A 20,577-nucleotide genomic window follows, 5' to 3' on the forward strand; every position below is an offset into this window, starting at 1 on the left:
GCTGACCCAGAGGAGTATTGAGTAAACAGACTCCTTTATTCCCTTACTTGTTCCCTTCGACCCAGTTGTCGAGTAAGCCCCGAATTAATCACGTCACAATAGTTTATCTAAGTGAATCTGTAAATACCCACATTTACTATAACGCCCCCCAAAACCCTAATTTAATAATATGAACGCCCATATAATGAATATTAATAGCTATATACTGAATATAATTATACCTGCCCCTGTTTACTGTTCACAGCATTAAGCATATGCTACAGACATTTTTACCTCGAAGGTACATTTCTTTGTAGCAATTATAGCCACAAGTTCCCATAGTGAGCAGTTCCCAGAGGAGGGAGGAAGCGGGAGGGTGAGCAGACAGCAAGTGTGAAAAATCGGGACACGAGGTGGGGGGTAATAGAAGCCTATATAAGAAAAAACCCCGAAAATCGGGACTGTCCCTATAAAATCGGGACATCTGGTCACCCTACGAAGGGGCCATGACCCTGAGCTGGGAGAGGAAGGGAGAGGGGAGATAACATGTCTTCACACAAAGGGAATCCTTCAGACAACCACTTTCCTTATGCAGCTGCAACTCTTATCTATCCTTAACGCAGAAGGGAAGAGAAAAGGATGGCAAGTTTATCAAGTGAAGAAACAGTGCCTGCCTGTGCCTCACTCCCTGTTACCATGATAGTGGCTATCCAGGTCTTTACTTAACCCTGACATACCCCAGCATTATATATTAAAGGCTTTAAATACTAATAGACCTTGACCAGGAAACACCTGTTGAGACAGATGTCCTGACAGTTCCCTGCCAGTAGGGGGCGATCAGAGACACGGAAATGCCTGGCAATATTGCATTTGACGCACTCAGCAGTGTGACCTCCCATCCCTGGCTCCAGGGAGCTGGCTTTATTCTCTGCCTCACGTTTTGCAGGAAATGTTCTTGTGCATGAAATATTAAGCAGCAACCAGATGATTTTTCTCATGCATCCCCATCACAAATACGCACGCGGTGGTGGTGGTTTTACCACCCTTAGTGAGTAGGCGTGGGAATGTTAGGTGTCTGCAGTATTACTCTGGTGCCAGCCTGTTGGACAGCTGCAAGATGTGCATTTTTTTTAGGTTAGGCTTGCTTGGTAGGTGACATGTTTTTATGTTTGCAGGACCTACTGGCATCGATATTTCGAACTTCCTTCACAACTGGTAGACTGAGTTTATGGTTAATGTACTGGACTGGGGTTCAGGAGATCTGAGTTCAGTGCCTGGCTCTGCAATAGGCTTCTCATCAGACCTTGGGCGATTCACTTAATCTCTCAATACCCTATCAGTAAAACAAAGACAGTAATACTTCCAACCCTCTCAGGAGCGAGTAAGGTATGTGTAGTCCGAGATACTTGTAAACATATAAATATGGCTTCCAAGACCGCACTGACTGAATTCAGGAAGATGTCAAGCAAACGTATTATTAGGATTTGTATTACAGTAGAACCTTTGTGCTTGGTGCCGGACAAACCCGTAGGGAGAGAGTTTTTGCCCTGGAGAGTTTACAAGCAAAATAGACAAAGGGTAGGAGGGAAAACAGAGCCACAGGACGATTAAGTGATTTGCCACAGGTCATCCAGCAGATCGATGACAGAGCTTGGAACAGATCTCCTAATCCAGTGGGTCGCACTGTCTCTCTAACAGAGCATCGTCCTTATTTCGAAGGTTGCAGCGATTGTAACACGTGAAAAGCAGGGAAAACAAAAGTTTATTTTAAAGATGCTAAGAGGGTTTGGCAGATAACTGAGAGTTAAACCCAGAAATTGGCAGGAGTTACTGGGTCACCTCTGGCTTCTTTTTATTTTTAACATATTTAGTAAAATGTTTTGGATGCAGATGCAAGCTCCCTGTTCGTTACACACTTCTCCCTTGAAATGGGAAGGGCAAGTGTTTTGGTTAATGGATTGGCAAGTTGTCCCTGGCTTTCCTTGAAGTCCCTTGGAGTCTGCCCATGCACAGTCGACTGCAGGATCAGGGCTAAAAAACTGCCAACAAACTACTGGCAAATGCAAGTAACCTCTAGTTCCTCTGCACAGATGCTGGTAAGTATGTCAGCACAAAATGAGGCATTTTTGCGGGTGAGAGGTGCTCTTTAAAGTTTGCAGAAGCTGCATGTGCTTTGCAGACATGAATTCCCTCTTGTGATTTCTTCAGTTCTGAAACTCAACTCTAAGCCGCAGTTCATTACAGACGGCCCTGCGTCCCACAGCTATTTGTCTCAAAGTACATTTAACAGTAACCAATTTGTAATTGGTTCTGCTGACGAAACTGTCATATTAGATCAGCCGAGCAGCCTGATCTGATGACAGCCCTCTTTCTAGCAGCCCAGTACAGATTTTCAAAGCGTTAAGGTAGCGTTGGAGCGGCTGTCCTTTCTGTGTCACAAATGAGTTTCCATTGATTCGGTCGGTTGAGTTAGCTGGCCTGGCCTAGCCCTGGCACAAGCTTTCCAGGAAAGAGGCTAACTCCTCTTGTAGGAGATAGTAACCGAGAGCCTTGGGGAGTTGCCATACGCGCCAAAGTTATCCCGGTGGCAGAAATCTCCGTCTTCGAAGATGGTATCAGGTGGCAGCCGTGTTAGTTTGTATTCACTAAAACAACAAGGAGTCCGGTGGCACCTTAAAGACTAACAGATTTATTTGGGCATAAGTTTTCATGGGTAAAAACCCACTTCTTCAGATGCATGAAATCCAACTCTGATCAGATGCTGTCTTTGGTTTTTCATTCCCCATCCCGCCCCCAAATCTTTAGGAGTTTTTAAATGGCCATAAAACTTCACTCTGAAATGTGCCAAGCAGGGGACGTTCCCTGGGGAGCAAATGCACATTTTCAGAAACATTGTTTTGGCCATTTTTAAGTTCCCAAGCACGGAACTGAAGTCCCCCCCCCCCCATTATATAAAGTGGATTTTGGTCGTGGTTTTATTTTTGCCTTCAGAAAGGAGAATCCAGTTTTGTTTCAGCAAACAGTTGGGGGCTGCCCTGTAATGGTGGCTTGTAGAACAGTTTCACCGTATAGCTGATGCTCAGTTACACTAAGACCACTTTGCACCATTCTGGTGAAAATGGGGATTTCAGATGAGCATATGTTACATTTACATGCACTTTCCCGGCCTCCTTGGAGAGCCACGGTGATGGGAAGGGGCATTATGTAAATGAGACTCGAGCCATGCCCGTTGGTCTGGGAATAAGTCTTGTGCTACATTAAGAGATGAGTATGGGTGCTGGAAGTTTGCCCTGCTGCCGTGCCTAGGTGCGTGTGTATGTTTCTAGCCTCACGAGTAAACATGATTTTGAGTAGTCGAGTTAAGCAACATGCTGCAGAGAAAAGGACCAGCATCCTGTCCCCTTGTCATACGCTGTTCCTCGCTCTACCACTGGCCCCCTGTGTGACCGTGGGCAAGTCATGTCACCACCCCCCTACCTTAGTTTTCCCATCTGTAAAATGGAGATAATGATATTGACTGTCTGTGTGCAGTGGAGCTCTACTGATGAAAAGTGCTGCATATTATTACTGTTTTATTATATTAGAGTGAGGCTGGAAAGGATTAATTGGATAAATACTCAAAATGTGATTTCAGTGGGGGGCTAGGATGTCTAAATACCTCTGAGAATCTCAGCCTAAGTGCAGATGTCACTTTTTAAAAATGGGACTTGTGCTCCTAAATGACTGAGGAGCTTTGGAAATTGTTACCCATAATCGCCATTTATATGACAGACGGTAACTGACATGAGCATCTGCCTTGGAGCAAGATTGGCTTGTTTATTTTATCTCCTCCCAAGATAGAATTACACTAAACTGGGATTTAAGACTGAGGGGCGTTTCATTTTCTACCTGGACACTGCTTCAGACTGTAAGAAGCAAAGTGTGATTCAGCCATACTAAAAGGGGGCCTCTCCTCTAGGGGTCTGATGTTGTAATTGAATTTGTCTCTCTGGGGACCTGATTCCAGGATCAGAGCCTAGATCAGAACCGTAGGAAGAATGGGCAGGTTGGTTGAAAAGGAGCCCAGGGTTTGTGTGCTCCTGAGTTATAGTGTCCATTCTGCCAGTGATTCATTGGCAGAATGATAGAAAAGTTACTCCTTCTGCCTCAGTTTCCCCTTCAGTAAAATGTGTTTGGTAATATTTGCCTTTTCCGAGAAGGTTGTGATGCTAATTGTAAAGTGCTTTGAGATTCCTAGAGGAAAAGGTTTGGTCAAAATGCAAACAAAGGTTTGGGTTTTTTTGTAGGGGGGAGGCGGTTGAAGGGGAGGAATTAATTACAAAACCAGGTTGAAATGTCTTTAATGTTCTGAAAACAAATATGAACGGAAAAGAGGCAGATTAAACGTGAGGCACAACATTTGTGCTTGGACCCATGTGATGATGAATGGCTTTTTATGATTAAATGCAGGTTTTAATTTAATTAAATTGCAGTTTAGACCTTTCCGTGGCTTCATTGGAGAAGAAAATGTTTGTGGTCTTTGTGACTTCATGTTTGTCCATTTAATGGATCTCTCAAGAGATACAAATGTAACCAGTCTGGAAGATACAACAATCTCTGCAGGCCACTTAAACAGTGAGAATAAGGGCTTGTCTGCAGGGAGAAATTGACCAGATGACTATTGTGAAATAAACTACAAAAACAGTTCTGGTCAGTTTCCTCATGAAGACAAGCATTTAGCCCAGGGGTCGGCAACCTCTGGCATGCGGCTTACCAGGATAAGCACCCTGGCGGGCCGGGCCAGTTTGTTTACCTGCCACATTGGCTGGTTCGGCGGACCGCAGCTCCCACTGGCTGCAGTTTGCCGTCCCAGGCCAATGAGGGTGGCGGGAAGCCGCGGCCAGCACATCCCTCGCCCACGCCACTTCCCGCTGGCCCCATTGGCCTGGGACAGCGAACCGCGGCCAGTGGGAGCCACCATCTGCCGAACCAGCCAATGCGGCAGGTAAACAAACTGGCCCGGCCTGCGAGGGTGCTTACCCTGGTGAGCCGTGTGCCAGAGATTGCTGACCCCTGATTTAGTCACATACAAGTGAAATAACCTTTAACTCCATGCATTTTGTGCGGAATGGCTTTTCAAATTGGGAACACTGCAAAAATGAGGGGCAGATTTTCATTTGGCATGAATCAGCATAACCCCACTAAAGCCCATGAAACAATGTCACTTTGCACCAGCCCTAATATGAGCCCGAGTGACTGTGAAATTGGTTTATGGGCTTGATCCTGCAAGATACTGAGTACTTTGATCCCAATCTATTAGAGCTCTTCAGCACATGCATATGAAGTCACTCGCCTTGCTCAGCGTTAAAACCACATGACATTCTTAAGTGGTTTGCTGTATGGGGACCAGAGTGCATGGTCGAACCCCTAACTCTGGAGGCAAAAGTGAGAGGCCCTGTGGTCTCAAAGCTTCTAATGCCTCATGTCTTAGTCTCCTCTAGTGCTCTTAACTACTGATGCAGATATCAGCACTGTAATTTCAGCCTTTTATAATGGATAGCCACTTTCCCTAGCCCCCTTAATAGTGAGCCTCAGTGCATTCCTGCTGTCCAATTTCCATTCAGTATGTGCATGCTATAACCCTCAGTTGTACTTAGGATACACTCCCTGATGGGTTAGCACTGGTGTAACAAGACTGGAAATGGTGGTCAGCAATGGGATAACCAGAGCCTTGCCTTGGCCTAGTGAAGCGGTGTAGTGTCCCAGAAGGTTGGGGCTCATTGCCTTACAGTAGAACCCAGGGACCATTTCAGATTGGTAGGGAAGATGGTTCAGATTCTCCATGCCTCAGTTTCTCCATCTGTAAAATGGGGGTGATGGCTCTGACTTCCTTTGTAAAGTGCTTTGAAAGCTACGGACGACAAGAACTCTTATTATCATTAGTTATTATTCCCTTTGCTTGCAGGCTCAGGGGCACCTCCCAGTGGGTTCCAAACTTGCTACCATCGAATCAATGGGAACTTTGTCATTCACTCCAACAGAAACAGAATTTAGTTGGTACTATTGGTATTTCTGCGGCACTCCCCACTTTAGTACCTGAGCATATAACACACCTCAGTGCGAGAGCCCTCACCGTACTCCAGTGAGGCTGGGCATTCATTTTTCAAAGGTATTTAAGGCACCTAAGGATGCAGATAGGTGCTTAGTGGGATTTACAAAAGGCTCACAGCACATTACTCCTCTAATTCCCATTGATTTCTCCAGGAGTTGAGGGCCCAATCTGCTTAGGCATTTTTGAAGACAACACTGGGTACCTATCTGTGTCCGTAGATCATAGAATCATGGAATATCAGGGTTGGGAGGGACCTCAGGAGGTATCTAGCCCAACCCCCTGCTCAAAGCAGGACCAATTCCCAACTAAATCATCCCAGCCAGGGCTTTGTCAAGCTGGGCCTTAGAAACCTCTAAGGAAGGAGATTCCACCACCTCCCTGGTAACCCATTCCAGTGCTTCACCGCCCTCCTAGTGAAATAGTGTTTCCTAATATCCAACCTAGACCTCCCCCACTGCAACTTGAGACCATTGCTCCTTGTTCTGTCATCTGCCACCACTGAGAACAGTCTAGATCTATCCTCTTTGGGAATCCCCCTTTCAGGTAGTTGAAAGCAGCTATCAAATCCCCCCTCACTCTTCTCTTCTGCAGACTGAAACAATCCCAGTTCCCTCAGCCTCTCCTCATAAGTCATGTGCCCCAGCCCTCTGATCATTTGTGTTGCCCTCTGCTGGACACTTTTCAATTTTTCCACGTCCTTCTTGTAGTGTGGGGCCCAAAACTGGACCCAGTCCTCCAGATGAGGCCTTACCAATGCCGAATTGAGGGCATAAGTTGAAAATCTGGATCTTCGGGGGCTTCTCGCCTGTGGCATGTTTGTTCAAAGTGAGATTCCCCCTGGAATGGGATCCAGGCAGTCACATCTCGGACTCATCGGCACTAGTAATTAACACAACAGTTATCTTCACAGTGAGAACTGGAGTGTCGTAAATCATCTTCTCCCTCTCTTTTCCAATTCTTTTTTATTAGCAGTAGTAATAGTAGTAGTAGTTTGTGCGTTTCATTTCCTTGTCACCATCTGTTGTGAAATGGCTGTTTTCGTGCTGCGTGCACTTAACACCACCATCTGGGCAAATGATTTGTCCCATTAATTGCAAAAATGTGCGAAGAAGCAAACTGAAATGGTACGACACACTCGCAGAACGTCTGCGAAACAAGAGCCAGCCCAAGCCACGCCACAGAACTGCATTGAGCTTGACATTATGAAATGTCTGTTTAATCGTCCATCACGCTAATTAGTCTCTTTGCACAGCACTGAGAGAGATCTCGGCTTCTCTTCTCTGCCCATTATTTGACTCTGTCGCAGTAGGAAGGCCTGAAAAGATCTTAAGTGTCCTGCTCTGATAAATACAGTAGCTAGAACCTGGTTAGTGTGTCCTGTTCAGTCTTGTTAGAATATACCTGAGAGTCTGAAAAGTGGTTCTTCAGCTTGTTTGGTTGCTGTAGATCTGTGCAGAGATAAACTTTCTGTAAGTCACAAGTATGTTTCCCGTCTCATGCTGCTCTTTGCTGCAGTTTTTAGTGTTACTTTGATCAGCAAAACTCCAAGGCTCTGTTGAAAGATGCCTTTTATTTTTTTAATCCTCTGCAAACTTTGAAGAAGGCGTCTTGCACTAAACTTCTTTCGAATTTACACAAAGGCCGTTTTGTACCTCTCTGGCAGTGCAAAGGCGCCGTAAAGTGTATGTAACTATAAAGGATTATGCTGCTTTTTAAACACTCCATTGTGCCCATGTGCCTCCTTGGGAAAGCGCATGGAATCTTGTTTGTTTTTCACCGTTTCCTGGAGACGTTCCTAAAATGCACAAACAGGAGGGATGTGACTGGGGAGCAGATGAATCCCCTTGGGGCAAGAGAGCTGGGGCATTTTCAGCACCAAGCCTTCTTATTTTGCAGCCCAGCGAGTGAAATCATAGAAGCTGATCACGCTGAAGAATTTGCCCAGCTCCCTATGGGAGGCAAGTGCACAAAACCCTCCTGTGTCTTCCCAAGATTGTGCCTTTCCCAAAGCCGAAAAGTAAATGAGTACCCAGCATTAGAACTCAGAATTTCCTGGGTTCTTGTGATTTTTCTAGCAGACCAGCTAATAATTGCTCAGTCCTATCTCCTGCCAAGAATGACACTCTCTCATTCACTAGCGAGTGTGTTTGGAATTATACCTTTCCTTAAACAGCTGGTCCTGGCGTGAACATTCACTGCAAAGGAATGTTGCAGTGAGGCACAGATGTCTGCTTATTTTTTAAATATGCATTGGCTTTTTAGGAATATGTCCACTGAATATCAAGTAATCTCCCCGTGGGTGCCCATCCTGGCCTCGATTTTGGCCATTTTTGATATATTTTTAAAATTCTAGTATCTTAAATTTTGGAATGAGAAGTCGTTTTGACATTTTCAGAACTTTATAATTGAAGGGGGAAATTTGTCGAGACTGGCACCCCCCTTTCCCGTGAAAAGTTTTGGCTTCATTAAATGGGCAATTTCCGATGAAAAAGTTTTCCATCAAAAAATTCCCAATCAGCTTTACTCCGCTGTGAGATACACGGCACCTGATCTTGATGACAGACGCCCAGTGAGGGTGCAGTGCATGAAGGAAGGCTTACCAGGAATCAGCAGCTGTATTTCTCTAGCCTCTGAGGGCTTGTCTACACTGGTATAATTTCCAGCTCCGGCAGACATGCCTGCACTAGCTCTGATCAAGCTAGTGAGCTAACAATAGCAATGTAGCCGCGGCTGGGAATGGGCTAGCCACTCAAAGTGTGTACCTAGGATTTCAGATGGGATTGTACGCAGGGCAGCTAGCCCCTCCCACCGCCCATGCAGGTGTGGCTATGCTGAATGCTATTTTTCGTACGCTCGCTAGATCAGAGCTAGCGCAGGTGCCTCTGCCCAAGCTACAGGTTACACCTCCAGCTGCAGTGTAGATACACGATAAGGGTCAGTCTGCACACCCGTTTTTTTACCGATTTAACTATAGCGGTTTAGAAACAGGTGTAGTTAAAGCAGTAAAACCCTTTAGCGTGGACACAGTTATGCTGGTACAAAGGTGCTTAAAAGGGCTTGATCACACAGAAAATTGTTTTGCTTTATGCATGTATAATTAAAGTGATACAACCCTCTTAATGTACATGCAGTTCTACTAGTATAAATGTGCTTCTACCAGTATAGTTGGTTCCCACGTGGGAAGAAAACCAGGAAGCCAGTATACACTACAAAAGCTCTGCCGTATAGCTATATTGGCAAAGCTGGCTGGAGCCAGGACACTTGAAACCACCTCCCTAAGAAACATAAACTATACCAGCAGAAGGACACTTAAAGAGATGAGCCCCTTTTTACACAGGGGGATTGCTTATATAGCTTTCAGCATGGTAGCCATCTTAGTCTGTATCAGCAAAAACAAGGAGGTGTCCTAGTGGCACCTTAGAGACTAACAAATTTATTTGGGCTTAAGCTTTCGTGAGCTAAAACTCTCTTCATCAGATGCATGGAGTGGAAAAAAAACAGTAGGCAGGTGTATATACACAGTACATGAAAAGATGGGAGTTGTGTTAGCAAGTGGGGGGTCAGTGCTAACGAGGCAATTCAATTAAAGTGGAAGTGAGCTGTTCTCAACAGTCGAATACCAAGGGAGGAAAAATCACTTTTGTAGTGGTAATGAGGCCAAGGTAAGCCAGTGTGGCCCATTTCAAACAATTGACAAGAAGGTCTGAATAACAGGAGGGGGAAAATTAGTTTTATTGTGACCCATCCACTCCCAGTCTTTATTCAGGCCTAATTGGATGGTGTCCAGTTTGCAAATTAATTCCAGCTCTGCAGTTTCTCGTTGGAGTCTGGTTTTGAAGTTTTTTTGTTGAAGAATGGCCACTTTTAAGCATGTTATTGAATGATCAGGGAGATTGAAGTATTCTCTGACGTCTGATTTGTGTCCATTTATTCTTTTGCGTAGAAACTGTCCGGCTTGGCCACTGTACATGGCCAATGTACATGTATAGCTGTGTCTGTTAGGAGTGTGATTTTTTTACAGTATTAACTGATGTAGCTAAGCCGGCAAAGCTCTATGGCATAGACCTGGCTGAGGAATACGTTATACATACCTTAAATGAAGTCATTAAATCAGTATGAAAACTGTGTGTAGAGCAGACCTAAGATGAAATGACAGGAGTAAGCTTTACAGGTGTAAGCATCTTTATATTATTATTATTATTTTATGTACACCTCTACTTCGATATAACGCTGTCCTCGGGAGCCAAAAAATCCTACCGCGTTATATCGAACTTGCTTTGATCCACTGGAGTGCACAGCCCCATCCCCATCCCCACCCCCACCCCCGGAGCACTGCTTTATCGCATTATATCTGAATTCCTGTTATATCGGGTTGTGTTATATTGAGGTAGAGGTGTATTTGTGTTACCATAGCACCTAGTCATGGCCCTGGACTCCATTGTGCAAGGTGCTGTACAAAGACAGAAGGGAAAAAAGACAGGCTCCGCCCCCAAAGAGCAGTCTAACCGGATCCAGACCAAGGGATGATACCAATTTAACGCTGTTGCCATACAGTTATGCCCCAACTCTAAACAGGGAAAACATTATGACTGTATGTACACAAGGCTGAAGTATTGTGAACAGGATTTTTAAAGGCCTTCAGCATTGGATGGACCCTATTCTAATTGAAGGCAGTAGGAAAATTCTTAGTGGAAGCAGGTTGGGTGAAAATTTCCGCTCTCTGCTGCTTAGGCTGATGAAGTGATACAACATTTCAGGCTGCTTTTAGAAGGTATTTAACAGAAACCTTCCATAAATAAAATATATGCCTGTGCAAACAGCGAACACTCCAGCTAACAACGTCCTCAACCCTTTTATTTTTAGATGGATGGATAGATACAGATGTTCCTGCCGAATTTGTTCAGAAACAGCTAGTTAATTGGTCTCTGTACGCAGCAGCCTTGGTATTGCTCATTGCTGTTTATTCACATCGTGTGTTTGCAAAGCTGGAAGATTTTACTGCAGATTTAATTATACCTGTATGCAAAAGATGTCTCTGTCAAACAGTATTATTTAATAGCACAGCAGCAACAGAGAAAGCAGGTCTTGGGTCTTGTCCGTACGAGAAAGTTGAATCTTTTTAATGAAAGGGGTGAATTTCAATCACTTTGGTGATGCTGGTGCAAACCCCTTTGTGGACTGTGATTTTTGGCTGAAAACAGGCTTATTTCAGTTTAGCTTAAAACAGTAAGGAATTTAGACTAAACTGTTAGAAACCACTCTGAAACCGAAATCAGAGTGTCCTGTATAACTAACCAGTTCGAACTTGCGTGTAGACAAGGCCTGATAAAAATGATCTCTCTAGTGGACATTTCTCTGCCTTCCTACCTCCTGGGACAAACCAAATTCAGCCCTGGTATAAACAGGCTGAGTTTCCATTGATTAGCATGAGAACTATGCTGAGTTATTCTTTACCAGGACCGAATTTGGGCCGACGCCTTTAAAAAAAATTGCAGCATTATTTATGAAACCTGCTTTCTAATTGATGGGGGGCTGATTCTGCCCCCTTACTCCAGTCTCTGTATGCCTTTCCAGCAGCATGGAGGGGTCGTGAATGAGCCACAAAGGGTAGAGGAGAATTCCTCCAGCAAAGAGCTGCCATGTGCATAATTGTGCTTTCCTTCTCTTACCAGCTCAAGTGCAGGAGACAGAAAGGGGAAGGAGCCATAATACCTAGTGCTAAGGGGATCCCAGGTGGTGGTACTACCTGGGAAAGGCTGCTCGAGGGCTGCTCTAACTTATCCAGAGAGTCTTTTTGTGGGGTCAACAGTTATTTACGATTTGCATTATACGAGGACCTGGAAACCCCAGGTGAGATAGTGACCTCATTGTGGTAGGCTCTGTAAAGTGTAGGATAGTCCTTGCCCCAAAGAGCTTACAGTCTCCTCCCAGAGACACACAGCAAGTCTTACCAATGCCAGGAGACCAGCAACCCAGTCGGTAACCACCACTGTGTCCAGCTCACAGATCTTCCCTTCCTGGTAGAATGACTGTCCATTCGGTTCATCTCGTCTTTGTCACAGGAGGTTTTGCAGCTTTAATTCTCTGGTTTTTCTTCTTGCCGGCACATCCCTGGCGCAGCAAGTGTCGCTCCAATTTTTCCTGCCAGTTGCTGCGCTCTGGCTGTAGGAGAACTAATTAACTATTAATAACGCCAGATGCGTAGAAGAGCTACCTGATGGCCCCTGACTCTGTTCTCTGTTGCACTGGAATAAATTGTTAATTAAAGCATGCACCGACATCCCATGGCGTTTGGCTACTCTGAAGTCAAAGTGGGATTTAAAAACTTTTATCAAATATTACACATCAGTCACTGGGCGGATCTCAATCAGTTCACTCACTCAGGCAGCAGGATCTAAACCTATTAAAAGCCACCGAGCGTAGCAGAGAAGATGGCACTAGTTCTCGGCAGCGCCCCTGGGATCTGTTTGAATGTTTAGGTTGAGATTGTCAAAGCCAACTAGGGGGATAGTTTTAAAGGGAGCTGAGAGCTAAATTCCCAGTTTAGTGTGTGCAGCAGCTAGGAGGTGGGCAGTGTCCCTTTAAATAGTTTGTGAGCCTTCTAATGGCGCTCGCTGGGTTTTATGTTTCAGAAACCAACAGACTACTACCAGCAGCATGTATATGTGTATAGATTGCTTGTTGTATATAGTTAGTAAACACAGTTACTTGGACTCCCTTGTGTTTCTGTGAGGTTTCTTCCTGTTACGTTTGTTGTGTAAAGAGTGAAGGAAGCAGTAATTTCACACACACTTTAAAGGGATACTACTACCCAGTTACTACATACTGATTATTGTATTGGTGTCATTTTGGCCTCATTGATGTTAATAGGGCCAGGATTTCATCCTATATTATTAAAACATCAGTGCATATCATAATAACATGCACACCCAACATCTGCTCCATGGTCCCAGTGCTAATCTTTAAAGCCACCTGCCGATCAGCAGTTCGGTGGTGGGCAGGAAGCGCTTGGGAGGAGTGAGGATAAGGAGAGGTGGAGTGAAGGCAGGGCACTCTCAGGGAAGGGGTGAGGCCTCGAGGGGAAGAGGTGCGGGAAGAGGCGAGCGAGGGTGACGCTTTGGGGGAATGGTTGGAGTGGGAGCAGGGCCTCAGGGTGGAGCACCCCCAGGAAAAGCTGAAAGTCAGTGTCCGTGCCACTTTGGAAAACAGGCCCTTTTTAGGTTTCTCATGTTGGGCACCCAGGAAGAAAAAACATTAGTCAATTTTGAAAATCTCGGCCAATGAGAATTCTTTGCTTTATTCATAATTCATAATGGGTAAAGGTTTAGAAAACATGGCCTATGAGGAAAGATTGGAAAAAATGGGTTTGTTTAGAAGAGAAGACTGAGAGGGGATATGATAAATGTTTTTGAGTACATAACAGGTTGTTACAAGGAGGAGGGAGAAAAATTGTTCTCTTTAACCTCTGAGGATAGGACAAGAAGCAGTGGTCTTAAATTGCAGCAAGGAAGGTTTAGGTTGGACACTAGGAAAAACTTCCTAATTGTCAGGATGGTTAAGCACTGGAATAAATTGCCTAGTGAGGTTGTGGGATCTCCATCATTGGAGATTTTTAAGAGCGGGTTGGACAAACACCTGTCAGGGCTGGTCTAGAAAAGATCCTATTTAGTCCTGCCTTGAGTGGCTGAAGTTATATTTCCACGTTGTTAAACTCTCCCATGTAGGCAAGACCCTAGCAACAAGACATGTTCACAAGTAGAGTTGTCAACTGTCTAATCACAGAAACCCAAACACCCTTACCCCGCCCCCTGCCCCACCCCTTCCCTGATGCCCTGCCCCACCCATTCTCAGAGGCCCCACCCCCACTCACTCCATCACCCCTCTCTCCGTTGCTCGCTCTCCCCCAACCTCACTCACTTTCATCAGGCTGGGGCAGGGGGTTGGGTGCAGGAGGTAGCTCAGGGCTGGGGCAAAGGATTGGAATGCGGGAGGGAGTGTAGGCTCTGGGAGGGAGTTTGGGAGCGGGAGGGAGCTCAGGGCTGGGGCAGGGGGGGTTGAGGTGCGGGAGGAGGTGAGGGGTGCATACTCCAGGTGGTGCCTACCTCGGGTAGCTGCTCCTGGAAGTGACCGGCATGTCCGGCTCCTAGGTTCAGGAGTGGCCAGGTGGCTCTGCACGCTGCCCCTGCCTGCAGGCACCACCCCTGCAGCTCCCATTTTCCGCAGTTCCCATGGGACGCAGAGGGAAACATGGGGAGACCCCCTGGCCATCCCTGCACCTTGGAGCCGGATACACCGTCCACTGTTGGGAGCCGCATGGAGCCAGGGCAGGCAGGGAGCCTGCCTTAGCCCTGTTGTGCCGCCGACCAGACTTTTGGTGTATTAAAATCTGCTGCATTGCTTTTAATAGACAACAGGAGATTGAGGCAGATTCCAGCAGACTCCCAGCCAGTCCAGGAGGGTTGGCATCCCTGTTCACAAAGAGTCTTGAGGCAGAAGTCATTTGCGGTCTCTCTGCTGCTTTTCTCCATTGCTAGTAACTCCTGACCCAACTCCTCCACAGCTGTGTAAACAAGGACACCTTCATGCCTGCATCAAATAGTTCTGAATGTCAAGCAGCCTGGCCGGTTAAATGCATCCCAGAGCCCTTCCTAATAAAAAATTCATCAACCTCTTCTAAAGGTAATTACACGTCTGTAAGGCAGCGAGGGGACGGTACGTGAGCAAATAAACTCACGAAGGCCGTTACGAGAGATTCGGTTTCCTCTTTAACAGATGCGCTAAGATCCTTCCAAAACAAATCTCGCCCACCAGGAAATTTAAACCAGCATCAAGAAAGGATCCTCATAAAAAAGAGCAAATTAAATCTGTTGCCCCTTGTGTTCCCCTGCAGAGACGCAGGATGGCCGAGGACAAGCCTTCAAAGACCTGAGCACCTTGAGGGTCCTGTGCCGGGCGAAGAGGCAGTGTCCTCTTTGGAAATAGCTGTTCTTTAAGGCTGGAATTTTCAGCGGGTTTATGGGAGTTAGGCGCGTAACCCCCATGGACAGCGGGAGAGGAAAATGCCAGCCGAAAGAAGTGTGTTAGCGAGACTCTGTTTTTCCAAGACGAGGGAGAATGGTTTGATCCTGAGGGGTGGGTTTCGCTTTTCTGTTGGTAGATTTTCATCTGGGATGTTTTCTCCTCCCAGTCAGTAGACATTCTTGCACTGATCCATTGCTTTTTTTGGGGTGGAGTTGGGATGAGTATTTTTAGTGAAATCTCCAGCGCCTCTTTCTTCTCTCATTGGCTATTCAGCTCTTCTGCTTTACTAAGTGAATCACACAATTCCCTTCAGACACACACACACACATACACACACACACACACTCCCCTTGTGAGATATGATCAATATTAGCTCATCCGCCTCCCACACCTGGCATAGAGAAGGGGACACCTCGCATACCAACCCTTTCCCCAAGGAAGTTAATGGTAGAACCAGGAGTAGAACCCGGGAGCCCTGGCTCCAAACTATAGGTGCCAACTGCATGGGTGCTCTGGGACTCAAGCACCCATGTGAAAAAAAATAGGATGTGCTCAGAACCCACCAACCATAGCTGTTGAGTGGAGCCACCGATCAGCTGTTGGGTGGGGGCACTGATCAGCTGTTGGGTGGGGGCACTGATCAGCTGTTGGGCAGCTGGTAAGGAAGCACTCAGGGGAGGGCAGGAGACCTTAAGAGAGGGGGCGGAACTGGGGTGGAAAGAGGCGTGGCAGGGCCTCTGGAAAGTGGGAGAGCCTCAGGGTGGAGCCGGGTGTGGAGCCACCCACCGGGAAAAATGAAGGTCAGCGCCTGTGCTCCCAACACTTGACCTTCCATTGCCCTGCACTTGTTGCAGTCAGAGACCTGTTGCAAAGCGGAACTGGTTTGGAAGAGGAGCATTTTGCACTGGTTTGAACAGCTGTACAAGGTGTAGTGGTATGGAGAAGCCAGGCTGCCTGTGCCTCGCTCCATCAGCTACCCCACAGTGCGAAGGGAGGCTGGTCTCGGGGCTGTTCCCGTGTCACTTCAGGGTGTGAAATGCAAGAGTGTGTGTTGCTTCAACTCTTGCAAGTTGTTCCAAGATTTGACCCCGTGGCGGGCGTGACACCGGTTTAATAGCAGATGCTCTTGTGACCATTGTCTTCTTGCTTGCAGTATGTGGAGAGTGAGTCCACTCCACCCCCCGCAGCGCGCAGTGACCAGTCATGGACGTGCAGCCCCAGGAAGCTTCCCTGACGGTTAACGAGCAAGTATGTTGGTTTCTTTCCACGGGTTTGTGGCAGCAGAGCCTGGCGTCGGGCTTGGGAATGTCTTGCCCTTCTAACACTGCCAGCGTGCTCAGGGCCAGAGCCTCAGCGGGTGTAAATCAACAATGGCTTCAGTGGAGTGTCACTGATTTACGCCCATTGGGGCTTCGGCCCATTGATTTCAATAGAGCTGTGCTGATTCACCCCAGTTGAGGGGCTGCCCCGGTGACATCAGTGGAGCCGGGCCAGCTCTCACCAACTGGAGAGGTGACCCAATTACTGATGGAGCTGCAGCTGACTTACACCCGTTGAGGATCTGGCCTGGCTGTTTTTGACTAACTGGAATGGTGATGAAAAAGTTACAGCTGAACCTAGTGTGATCAGACAGACAGACAGACAGACAGACAGATAGATATGGAGATGCCTGGATAGACAGACAGATGTATATGGGGATAGATGGATAGATAGATATGGGGATGGCTGGATAGACAGATGTGTATAGGGATGGCTGGATAGATAGATAGATAGATGGATGTATGTGTATGGGCATGAAAAGATAGACAGCTATGTGTGGGCATGGATTATGGATGGATGTGTATAGGGATGGATGGATAGATAGATAGATAGATGGATCCAGTCTAGCTCTGCCTTTCGCTGTGGATGGAGAGTGTGAAGCCAAGAGAATTATGCCTTCTTCTTGTTCGTCTCTTTCAGGGTTTGTGCCCATTGAGATCTTACTTATGCTTTGCTATCTGCTTCTAGGTCATTGTGATGTCGAGTCACGAGACTATCCGAGTGCTGGAGGTGGGAGTGGACGCCCCACTTCCAGCAGAGGATGATGGGAAAGCTTTGGAAGCAACAGCTGGAGAGGTCGCAAGCAGCTGCCCCGTGGAAACAAGTGAACCAGGAAGAGAAGACGTGCAGCCAAACCTGGAGACCACTTGTGGAGGGACAACTGGTACGAGGTCCTCAGGATCTGTTTCACTGTTCACTGGGAAAATGCCCAAGACCTAGAAAACCTCCTGAGTTGGCCAAAAGGTCCCCTGAAAAATATACTCCCAATTTCAATTGACTTTCTAATCCTAGCTCTCCCAGCAGACTCTGGCACGATCTTTCCATTGAATTTTCTGCCTGTCAACAAAACGGATGAAACCGATAGCTGTCAGATGTGGCCATGTGCTTCACTAGCCACTGGACTGTGAGCCAGGAGACCTGGGTTCTATACCAAGACCCTGGACACAGTCATGCCCTGTGCCTCAGTTTCCCTTCTCTTGGTTTAAATTGTAAGCTTTTCAGTATGTACTATGTTCAGTTCCTAGCAGAACAGGGCTCTGAGCTCAGATGGGCAGGGCCTGTAGGTGCTTCTCTGATACCAATAAGAGTCAGTGTGATGAATCTGATATTCGCAAGGGTGGCGGGTGAACTGTTGGTTATGGGAGGCTAGGCCCCGGCCAGCCCCACCTGAGGACCCGCCTCCTTTCCCCGCCGGAGCCCCTCCTTCTCGCATCCGTCCAACCCCCCCCCCCCACGAGCAGCAGGCGGTGCAGCACCCGGGGGCCCCCCAGCGGTGGACAGCCCCAGCCACCCCAAGTCCCAGCCCCACGTGCTTCTCTGAAGAGGAGCAGCCTGCCTGGCCTGGGGGCAAGGGGAAAGGGCAAGCAGGAGGGGACTTTGGGAAGGAATATGGGCGGGGCTACGCTGGGCTGTTTGGGGAGGCCCAGCCTATGCAACGCGCCACCCAGGGATACGTGGGGTTAATACACACAGGTTGTGAAGAAGAAAACACTTCTGCATACGATGCATGCACTTACCCATGTTGCTGCCTGGCTCATGGAGATCCAAATCCAGTCCACCCCTTTGACAGTAACAGCAAGGAGCGGTCCTCGATGTAATCCATAAGAAGGGTTAGAGGGAGTTTCTTTTTCTCCATGTGCCGTGTTCTTTCCCACCCGGGCCTTAGAGAGAAGGATGGGCTTCGTGTTGACTTGTGTCCACGCTGCAAAATGACAGGAATTGGACTTGAGTCACAGTGGGACCCAAGCAGGGTCTGTGGAGCCGTCGGTGTCCTGAAGCCATTTGTGTGTGCACACAAGGGGAGCTTGATCTCAGACTTAGCTTAGTATGCAGTGTAGACGTACCCTCTAGGGGATCCCTCGTGTCCTCTGCAGCCGTGATGCCAAAGCAAACGGCTGGAGTAGTGTACGGGTGCGGGATTTTTCTTCCCTGCCTGCCCTAGGCTGTTCCGGAGTGTTGATATGCGCTGATAAACAGCTGCTGCATCCCACCCCAGAGGTGGTTGCCTTTCAATGGTGGGTGAAGTGTTCTTGGGTTTCAGTTTGGTAAGTTATGTGTTTGGGGGGACAGCTGCCAAGATAGTGTTGTTATCCTATGATCGTCAGCTCCTTTGGGCAGGAACTAACTTCAGTCTTAGAGTCCAAGGTGGAGGAGAAGGAAGATGCATGTAATGTAGCTGTGATGCAGCCTCTCTTACCCAGGGGTAGCAATGGGAAGGTGGTGCTCATTAACAATCTGTGCCAAAAATTTCAGTGCCTTTTCAGAACGCTGCTGCCATCCAAGATTACAGAATTGCAATGCCTATGCCTGGACACAAGGTGTCACCTTGACTCCATGCATGGCTGAGGTGGCCAGACCAGGGAAATGACCTAGACTCAGACGAGTGGGTATGTTAGATCAGGAGTTCGCCTCCATTCCGTGCAGCCAGAGGCATTACCACCTGGGAGGCAGGCTGGCCTAGTGGATAGAGCACCGGCATGGGACACCGAACACCTGAGTTCTAGTCCCAACTTTGCCACTAAGCTCTGTGGGCAAGAGGCTTCTCTGCTTTGTGCCTCAGTTTCCCCCTCTACAAAATGCGGGGGGTAAGACTCCTGACCTGCTTTGTAAAATGAGAACCAGGAGTCATGATATGAAATTAACAGGCTGCGTGTTTACAACAAACAGAAGGAAGCACTTCTTCACACCACTCATAGTCAGTCTGTGAACCTCATTGCTGGGGGATGTGGTGAGTTCCAAAAGTAGAAGTGGGTTATAGGACAGGTCCATCGACGTCTATTAGTCAGGGCGGTTGGCGACCCAACCCCATGCTCTAGGTGTCCCTAAACCTCTTGACTGCCAGAACCTGGGACTGGATGACAGGTTGGATCACTTGATACATTACCCTCTTCTGTTCAGTTCCTCTGAAGCACCTGGTACTGGCCACGGTTGGAAGACAGGATACTGGGCTAGATGGACCCAGTATGGCTGTTCTGATGTTCAGCTTCTTTTGGGGTAGGGAGAGGCTGCCACATTAGAGCCACGCTCTGTTGCCTGAGCCCAAAAAATCCAGCTCTGCCAGCAGCAGTCATTTGTGGTATAGCCACTGGAGGGAGACAGAAAGCCTCATTATGTATGTAGACGATAATGCGGCCTAGCAGTTAGGGAATGGGACTGTGACTTGAGTCCTGGGTTCAATTCCAGACCCTGCCACAAATTCGCTAAGTGACCTTGAGCAAGTCATTCCCCCCCGTGCCTCAGTTTCCCCATTTGTGACATAAGGGTACTAATGCAGCTCTGGAGATCTCTAGTTAAAAAGCACTATATAATTGTGATTATCATTACACTTAAGTAACAGGGTCTCTTGATGTTTTGTTATTTCCTCCTCTCAAGGCGAAATAAAGTCATTGCCTGGAATGGCTCCCACCAGCGTCTCATCCGTCACCACCTTCAACCCAGCAATGAGCCAGCCGACCCAAACCCTAGCTCCCTTGGCTGTACAAGCTACGCCACAGGTAACTACCCAGCAGTCCCGCAGCTGGGCATGGGAAGGGAGCAAACGCGGACGACGAGCAGGGGAAGAGCGCGGGGTGTTTCTCCTGTGTCCGACATGTGGGAGGGGAGGCTCAAGCAGTGAGATGGACGCACCTGTGAGGGTGCCACGGACACATGGGATTCACACCCGCTCTTCCAACGCTTCCCGTCGTATATCGGTTGTTAATGGTCCCTGTGTGTTTTGCACAGAGACGTGCCCAGTGGGAGAGCACCCGGTGGTGGGGTGGGGTTTGAATGAAACAACCCGCCTAGGCATGGAGCAGAGGTTCTGTGTCCTGATCCATCCCTGGCCACTCCTCCGTATAGCGCCCGCCACAGAGGGCCCCGTGGCGTTGAGCTGCTGCTGGAAATGATTCTGTAGGGTTGCACTAAAGAAAAAAAAACAAAAAACCCACTGGTGTTGATTTGACAAC

The 20,577-nt window shown here is 47.5% G+C and overlaps 1 protein-coding gene across 6 annotated transcripts in view; it reads left to right on the forward strand.

The window, feature by feature from the left end:
- The window catches only part of POU6F1 (POU class 6 homeobox 1), a 34,994-nt gene that overhangs the window by 2,114 nt on the left and 12,303 nt on the right, over nt 1–20,577 (forward strand). For 5 of the 6 annotated variants that reach the window (XR_007769828.1, XM_050925457.1, XM_050925459.1 and 2 more), the window contains exons 2-4: nt 16,245–16,339; nt 17,099–17,294; nt 20,003–20,124. Coding sequence is in view for 5 of the 6 variants with exons in the window: in XM_050925457.1 (XP_050781414.1) it covers nt 16,295–16,339; nt 17,099–17,294; nt 20,003–20,124 (363 nt within the window). In the remaining variant the exon portion in view is untranslated. Of the gene's footprint in view, nt 1–1,850; nt 2,076–16,244; nt 16,340–17,098; nt 17,295–20,002; nt 20,125–20,577 lie in introns of all 6 variants that reach the window. The other variant, XM_050925458.1, reaches the window with a different exon arrangement.

This window comes from Gopherus flavomarginatus, chromosome 16 (assembly GCF_025201925.1).
Source record: "Gopherus flavomarginatus isolate rGopFla2 chromosome 16, rGopFla2.mat.asm, whole genome shotgun sequence".
Classification (NCBI taxonomy): domain Eukaryota; kingdom Metazoa; phylum Chordata; order Testudines; family Testudinidae; genus Gopherus; species Gopherus flavomarginatus.